General features: G+C 44.7%; 1 protein-coding gene across 1 annotated transcript; it reads left to right on the forward strand.

Annotated features, from left to right (window-relative positions):
- The first annotated feature begins 5,615 nt into the window (after positions 1–5,615).
- Positions 5,616–7,965, forward strand: LOC110538688 (prostaglandin E2 receptor EP1 subtype-like). The gene is made up of 2 exons (XM_021625656.2): positions 5,616–7,448; positions 7,702–7,965. Exons 1-2 carry the CDS (start codon positions 6,531–6,533, stop codon positions 7,963–7,965), a joined length of 1,182 nt encoding a protein of 393 aa, XP_021481331.2. The 5' UTR covers positions 5,616–6,530.
- The last annotated feature ends 705 nt before the right edge of the window (positions 7,966–8,670 follow it).

Here is an 8,670-nt window from a genome sequence, read left to right on the forward strand (position 1 = left end):
CAACTCAAAAGGGAATTGGAGTTTCCTTCATTAAACAGTCCAAATTCACATTACACAATTTTACAAACAGTATCATCCTCACTCTTTCATCTTTTACAACAATTAGATGTAAACCTCATATCTGAGGCTATTATATAAACAGCGTTATGGTAAACATATGTAAACATTATTAAAGTGGCATTATTTAGTGGCATTGTATAAAGTGACTAGTGATCCATTTATTAAAGTGGCCAGTGATTGAGTCTCAATGTAGGCAGCAGCCTTTCTGAGTTAGTGATTGCTGTTTAGCAGTCTGATGGCCTTGAGATAGAAGCTGTTTTTCAGTCTCTCATCCCAGCTTTGATGCACCTGTACTGACCTCGCCTTCTGGATGGTCACGGTGTGAACAGGCAGTGGTTTGGGTGGTTGATGTCCATGATGATTTTTTTGGGTGGTGTAGGTGTCCTGGAGGGCAGGTAGCTTAGTCTCTGGAGAGTCTTACGGTTGAGGGCGGTGCAGTTGCCGTACCAGGCGGTGATACAGCCCGACAGGATGCTCTTGATTGTGCATCTGTAAAAGTTTGTCAGGGTTTTGGTTGACAAGCCAAATTTTTTCAGCCTCCTGAGGTTGAAGAGGTGCTGTTGCGCCTTCTTCACCACACTGTAAATCAAATCAAATCAAATTTTATTTGTCACATACACATGGTTAGCAGATGTTAATGCGAGTGTAGCGAAATGCTTGTGCTTCTAGTTCCGACAATGCAGTAATAACCAACAAGTAATCTAACTAACAATTCCAAAACTACTGTCTTGTACACAGTGTGGGTGTGATGTGTGATGTGTATGCCGAGGAACTTAAAACTTTCCACCTTCGCCACTGCTGTCACTTCGATGTGGATAGCGGGGTGCTCCCTCTGCTGTTGAGCTTGGAGTAAACTGATGAGCTTGGAGGGTACTACGGTGTTGAATGCTGAGCTATAGTCAATGAACAGCATTCTTACATAGGTATTCCTTTTGTCCAGAAGGGCAGATAGGGCAGTGTGCAGTGTGATGACAATTGTGTCGTCATTGGACCTGTTGGGGCGGTATGCATACGGAAGTGGGTCTAGGGTGGCCGGTAAGGTGGAGGTGATATGATCCTTGACTAGTCTCTCAAAGCACTTCATGATGACAGAAGTGAGTGCTATGGTGTGGTAGTAATTTAGTTCAGTTATCTTTGCCTTCTTGGGTACAGGAACAATGGTAGCCATCTTGAAGCATGTCGGGACAACAGACTGGGATAGGGAGCGATCGAATATGTCCATAAACACACCAGCCACATGGTTTGCAGATGTTAATGTGAATATAGCGAAATGCTTGTGCTTCTAGTGCTTCTAGTTCAGTAATATCTAACAAGTAATCTAACAAATTCACAACGACTACCTTATACACACAAATGTAAATGGATGAATAAGAGACAGTCTTGCAAGGGTTAACACGTTTAAATACTTTTCCCTGTACTGCCATTTCACTTGTTTGATCTCCTTGCGGAGATGACTTCCCAGTCATAGTCCCAAACCTCTTTCCATGGTTCAGTTTTGCGCGAATGCCGCCATACATCCACAATTTCTGGTTAGGGTAGGTTTTATTTTTTTTTTAATTTTAATTTTACCCCCTTTTCTCCACAATTTCGTGGTATCCAATTGTTAGTCGTTACTATCTTGTCTCATCGCTGCAACTCCCGTACGGGCTTGGGAGAGACGAAGGTCAAAAGCCATGCATCCTCCGAAACACAACCCAACCAAGCTGCACTGCTTCTTAACACAGCGCGCATCCAACCCAGAAGCCAGCTGTACCAATGTGTCAGAGGAAACACCGTGCACCTGGCAACCTGGTTAGTGTGTTCTGCACCCGGCCCGCCACAGGAGTCACTAGTGCACGATGAGACAATTATATCCCTACCGACCAAACCCTCCCTAACCCGGACGACGCTATGCCAATTGTGCGTCGCCCCACGGACCTCCCGGTCGCGGCCGGCTGCGACAGAGCCTGGGCGCGAACCGGTGGCACAGCTAGCACTGAGATGCAGTGCCCTAGACCACTGCGTCACCCGGGAGGCCGAGGTTAGGGTAGGGTTTAATAGTCACAGTGGGTACAACATCTCCAATGCACTTCTTTATAAATGCACTCACCGAGTCAGCGTATAGGTCGATGTTGTTCTCTGAGGCTGGCCGGAACGTATTCCAGTCCGTGTGATCAAAATAATCTTGAAGCGTGGCTACCAATTGGTCGGACCAGCGTTGAATGGTTCTCATCACTGGTTCATCCTGTTTGAGTTTCTGCCTTTAAGACGGTAGGAGAAAGATGGCATCGTGGTCAGATTTGCCGAAGGGGGGGTGGGGGAGGGCTTTGAATGCATCGCGGAAGTTAGAGTATCAGTGATCGAGGATTTTGCCCATGCACGTAGCGCAATCAATATGCTGGTAGAATTTAGGTAGCCTTGTTCTCAAATTTGCTTTGTTAAAATCCCCAGCTACAATAAATGCAGCCTCAGGATATATGGTTTCCAGTTTGCAGTGGAGTTCCTTGATGGCTGTCTTGGTGTCTGCTTGAGGGGGAATGTACACAGCTGTGACTATAACTGACGAGAATTATTTTGGTAGGTAAAATGGCAGAAATTATAGGTCCGGTGAGCAGAAGGACTTGAGTTCCTGTATGTTGATGAATACACCATGAGTCGTTAATCATGAAGCATACACCCCCGCCCTTCCTCTTCCCAGAGAGGTGTATTCAGACCCCTCTCAGACCCCTCAACTTTTCCCACATTTTGTTGAGTTACATCCTTATCCTAAAATTATAATTTTTCCTCATCAATCTACACACAATACCCCATAATGACACAGTGAAAACAGGTTTATAGATTTTTTTGCAAAAAAAACAAACCTAAATACCATTTACAGAAGTATTCGGACCCTCTGCTATGAGACTCAAAATTTAGCTCAGTTGCATCCTGTTTCCATTGATCATCTATGAGATGTTTCTACAACTTGATTGAAGTCCTCCTGTGGTAAAGTCAATTGATTGGACATTATTTGGAAAGGCACAGACCTGTCTATATAAGGTCCCACAGTTGACAGTGCATGTCAGAGCAAGAACCAAGCCACTAGGTCGAAGGAATTGTCCGTAGAGCTCCGAGACAGGATTGTGTCGAGGCACAGATCTGGGGAAGCGTACCAAAAAAAAAAAAAACGCCTGCTGCATTGAAGGTCCCCAAGAAGACAGCGGCCTCCATCATTCTTAAATGGAAAAAGTTTGGAACCACCAAGACTTTTCCTAGAGCTGGCCACCTGGACAAACTGAGCAATCGGGAGAGAAGGGCTTCGGGTCTCTAGCCAGAGACCGGACTTGAACCTGATCAGACATCTCTGGAGAGACCTGAAAATAACTGTGCAGCGATGTTCCCCATCCAACCTGACAGAGCTTGAGAGCATCTGCAGAAAATAATGAGAGAAACTCCCCAAATACAGGTGTGCCAAGCTTGTAGTGTCATACCCAAGAAGACTTGAGGCTGTAATCGCTGCCAAAGGTGCTTCAACAATATACTGAGTAAAGGGTCTGAATTCTTATGTAAATACAGTGCCTTGCGAAAGTATTCGGCCCCCTTGAACTTTGCGACCTTTTGCCACATTTCAGGCTTCAAACATAAAGATATAAAACTGTATTTTTTTGTGAAGAATCAACAACAAGTGGGACACAATCATGAAGTGGAACGACATTTATTGGATATTTCAAACTTTTTTAACAAATCAAAAACTGAAAAATTGGGCGTGCAAAATTATTCAGCCCCTTTACTTTCAGTGCAGCAAACTCTCTCCAGAAGTTCAGTGAGGATCTCTGAATGATCCAATGTTGACCTAAATGACTAATGATGATAAATACAATCCACCTGTGTGTAATCAAGTCTCCGTATAAATGCACCTGCACTGTGATAGTCTCAGAGGTCCGTTAAAAGCGCAGAGAGCATCATGAAGAACAAGGAACACACCAGGCAGGTCCGAGATACTGTTGTGAAGAAGTTTAAAGCCGGATTTGGATACAAAAAGATTTCCCAAGCTTTAAACATCCCAAAGGAGCACTGTGCAAGCGATAATATTGAAATGGAAGGAGTATCAGACCACTGCAAATCTACCAAGACCTGGCCGTCCCTCTAAACTTTCAGCTCATACAAGGAGAAGACTGATCAGAGATGCAGCCAAGAGGCCCATGATCACTCTGGATGAACTGCAGAGATCTACAGCTGAGGTGGGAGACTCTGTCCATAGGACAACAATCAGTCGTATATTGCACAAATCTGGCCTTTATGGAAGAGTGGCAAGAAGAAAGCCATTCCTTAAAGATATCCATAAAAAGTGTTCTTTAAAGTTTGCCACAAGCCACCTGGGAGACACACCAAACATGTGGAAGAAGGTGCTCTGGTCAGATGAAACCAAAATTGAACTTTTTGGCAACAATGCAAAAGTTATGTTTGGCGTAAAAGCAACATAGCTCATCACCCTGAACACACCATCCCCACTGTCAAACATGGTGGTGGCAGCATCATGGTTTGGGCCTGCTTTTCTTCAGCAGGGACAGGGAAGATGGTTAAAATTGATGGGAAGATGGATGGAGCCAAATACAGGACCATTCTGGAAGAAAACCTGATGGAGTCTGCAAAAGACCTGAGACTGGGACGGAGATTTGTCTTCCAACAAGACAATGATCCAAAACATAAAGCAAAATCTACAATGGAATGGTTAAAAAATAAACATATCCAGGTGTTAGAATGGCCAAGTCAAAGTCCAGACCTGAATCTAATTGAGAATCTGTGGAAAGAACTGAAAACTGCTGTTCACAAATGCTCTCCATCCAACCTCACTGAGCTCGAGCTGTTTTGCAAGGAGGAATGGGAAAAAAATTCAGTCTCTCGATGTGCAAAACTGATAGAGACATACCCCAAGCGACTTACAGCTGTAATCGCAGCAAAAGGTGGCGCTACAAAGTATTAACTTAAGGGGGCTGAATAATTTTGCACGCCCAATTTTTCAGTTTTTGATTTGTTAAAAAAGTTTGAAATATCCAATAAATGTCGTTCCACTTCATGATTGTGTCCCACTTGTTGTTGATTCTTCACAAAAAAATACAGTTTTATATCTTTATGTTTGAAGCCTGAAATGTGGCAAAAGGTCGCAAAGTTCAAGGGGGCCGAATACTTTCGCAAGGCACTGTATATTGTTTTTTATTTATAATAAATTTGCAAAAAAAATCTAAACCTGTTCTTGCTTTGTCATTTTGAGGTATTGTGTGTAGATTGATGAGGGGGAAAAATGTAACCAAAAGTCAAGGGGTCTGAGTACTCTCCGAAAGCACTGTAAATGTTTGGATATGGTTCCTGAAAGGGCACAGAGGCAAAGAAGCACCAGGCAAGTTTCCATTAGTGTCTCATTACAGACTTTTCAGTGCAATCAGGGTCTGTTCTAATGCAAAGTTAAAATCCTCAAGAGTCCTACACAGACCACCTGTGACACATAATCACTCAATGTGCCTCAAAGGGAATGCTCGTAATCACACAGGTGCACTTGAGATATCTAGGAGTTTTGTTAAATTAAATTAGTACTAAGTTGTAGTCATGCAGAAAATGAATTTCCCTTTGGAGAGACATTTCATTTTGACAATTCAACATAAAAATAAATTAACTGATCAATGGCCTTATGTAAGTCTGACTCTCAGATTCTCAAATTGTCTCTAAAGTCACGCCAGTACTCATCCCTGTCCTATTACATCTGATTACACAATCTGGTCTCAGAGCATTTAGTATAATTCTGCACGTAAATCCATGACACTCCATTTAGTATATGTTTAGTTTCGTATGGTATGCATTCATTTGTTGATGTCCATCACCTATTTCGTATGATATGTTACGAATTACAATTCTTATTATGTCACAAATTTGCAAAAGGGACTATGTTACAAATGTGCAAAATATACAATATGTTATGAATTTGCTAAAAGTATGTTATCTTATGAATGCTAGCTAGGTGGCTAACGTTAGCTAGGTTAGGGGTAGGGTTAAGTTTAGGAGTTAGGTTAAAGGGTTAAGGTTAGGGATAGGGTTAGCTAAAGGGGCTATGGTTAGGGGCATGGTTAGCTAACATGCTAAGTAGTTGCAAAGTAGCTAAAAAGTAGTAAGTCGTTGAAAAGTTACTAATTAGCTAAAATGCTCAAGTTGTCCGTGATGAGATTCAAACTCAGAACCTTTGGGTTGCTAGACATTTGCGTTATACACGCACCCATCCATCCCAACTTAAGCAATCATCTGTCTTATGTACCCATACCAAACGTAACATATGATACAAATTTGTGTGCCCTGGATTTACATGTACTGTTACATCTAGTCTATGAGACCAGGCTGGATTACATAGATCTAATACTCAAGTACTGTTTGCTTACAAACATTTGAACCAGTCTTCAACTTAATATCGCTCATTCTTTGCAGATGGCATTGAAGCTGAATACTCCGTGCTCCTCTATGACGTCATGGCTAACGTCTCTGCCCCCTCCTCTCCCTCTGTCCTCCATCACCTCCCAGAGCTCAATTTCTCCTCCTGCCCCTGTCCATCCATCCAGACCCTGAATGCCACCACACTGCCACCCCTCATAAACCCTCCCTCCTTTGGATTGTCCTGTTTCACCATGACCCTGGGTGGCCTCTCCAACCTAAGCGCCCTGGGCATCCTGGCCAAGTCCTATGTACGCTTCAGACATCGGGCCAAAGCTCCGTTCCTGTTGTTAGTGGGGGCTCTACTGCTAACCGACCTGGCTGGTAATTTGATCCCTGGTGCCTTTGCCCTCCATCTGCACCTGGGTCAGAGTCGGAGGCACAGGGTGGCTGCAGGAATGCGTGACACCACCGAGCCTGCCGGGATGTTCTGCCAACTGTTCGGTGCCAGCTTGGTGTTCTTCGGCCTGTGCCCTCTATTACTGGGCAGTGCCATGGCCGTGGAGCGTTGTATGGGCATTACCCAGCCCCTCCTCCACTCTGCCCTGATCACGGTGGCCCACATGCGTCTGGCTGTCCTCCTGCTGTACTCCCTAGCCCTGCTGCTGGCCGGGCTCCCCCTGGTGGACGTGGGTAGTTACACAACCCAATTCCCTGGTACCTGGTGCTTTCTGACAGTCCACGGGCCGCTCTCCACGGCTGACGCCAGCCTGGCTCTTACCTTCTCTGGCCTGGGGCTCACGGCGCTCAGCCTCTCCCTGATTTGTAACACCCTGAGCGGGCTGGCTCTGCTGCAGGCCAGGCTCAGCTCCCAGGGCATCAGGACAAACACTACAGCAGCACCAGGACGATATGGAAGAACCTCCTCCTCTCCCCTACGCTCGCTGGATGTAGAGATGATGGCCCAGTTGACAGTGATCACGATGGTGTCCTGTGTGTGCTGGAGCCCCTTTCTAGTGAGTAGCTAGAGCCTCCACTGACATTTGACCTTGTTTATACTGTAGATGGCTTAACATTGGTAGCCTGCATATTGTAGACAAGGCTTTTGCTTGTTTAAACACAGACACATAAGTGTTTCTAAAATGAATAGTAGGATACAACATATTCACCTCATTTATTCAGGCCTGTCTCATCTACAGTGTGCCTTTCAATGACCCACAGTGGCTTTTATGTCCCTAACATAGTGGCTTTTCTGTCCACCATCACCAGATCTCCATCTCTCTGCTGGTGGGTCAGTTCTGCCGCGGCGGGCGAGGCTCCAGCCACACAGTACGTCAGTCAGAGAAGCTGGTTCTGTTGGGCCTCCGCATGGCCACCTGGAACCAGATCCTGGACCCCTGGGTCTACATCCTGCTCAGACGGGCTGTGCTGCGCAGGGTCTTCCGCGTCCTCCAGCCAGACTCCAGGTCCACCCTGACACAGAGCAGCTCCTGCACTACAGCCTCACGCAGACAGGGGATTGGACTACATTGAACCATGAATGTGTGTAAAGATATTCCCATTTGTGGATACACTCTCTGTGATGAACTGAGTGAAGAGAGAACTCAAAAACACCAAGTGAAACAGGTTTGAGATACTGCACATCGATGCATAGGCCTACAGTACAAGAATGTGGACATGTACTCATAGCAGAAGGGCAGTTGGCAGTCATGAGTTGGTCAACTCATAAACACATTAGAGATGTTTCACTTAGTTTAGTGACCTGTAAACACCTGCAAGCGTATCAGTCTCTAATTTGTATTACTGTATTTGTGTTGAAATGCTTCTAAACAGTGAAGAAGAGGCCAAGCGACAGGGTTTACTCCTTCCAAAATCTTTCCATGAAAATATGACCACGAAGTGAGGAATTTTTGAATGGTCAATGCCAGTGTCAAATATGGTCAACAAAAAAATGTAATTGCTCATTTGCTACATGAGGCTTATTTGATCGAATATACGCTTTGTAATGGTTAGGTTGTTACACGTGGTATTTCGGCAACTTTGGAAAAACAATATCTTTATATCAGTTATGCCTGTTGTTCACACGCTTTTTCTGCCCTCTCATTGGCTAGAATGGTTCCACCTGATCTCACCTCCCGCACCTGCATTCCATCTTTGAGGACATGTATTTCCATTGTGAGATCGACCACTTGACTATCTTGTCAATATAATAGATCATCTTTGTTGTAACCCACCAGA

The sequence above is a fragment of the Oncorhynchus mykiss genome, chromosome 12, assembly GCF_013265735.2.
Source record: "Oncorhynchus mykiss isolate Arlee chromosome 12, USDA_OmykA_1.1, whole genome shotgun sequence".
Lineage (NCBI taxonomy): Eukaryota > Metazoa > Chordata > Actinopteri > Salmoniformes > Salmonidae > Oncorhynchus > Oncorhynchus mykiss.

Bases quoted from the DNA above. Each gene is read 5' to 3' on its own strand.
- LOC110538688 (XM_021625656.2), top strand. From the start codon at position 6,531: ATGGCTAACGTCTCTGCCCCCTCCTCTCCCTCTGTCCTCCATCACCTC. The intron at 7,449-7,701 runs GTGAGTAGCTAG...CACCATCACCAG, and splicing joins TGTGCTGGAGCCCCTTTCTA to ATCTCCATCTCTCTGCTGGT.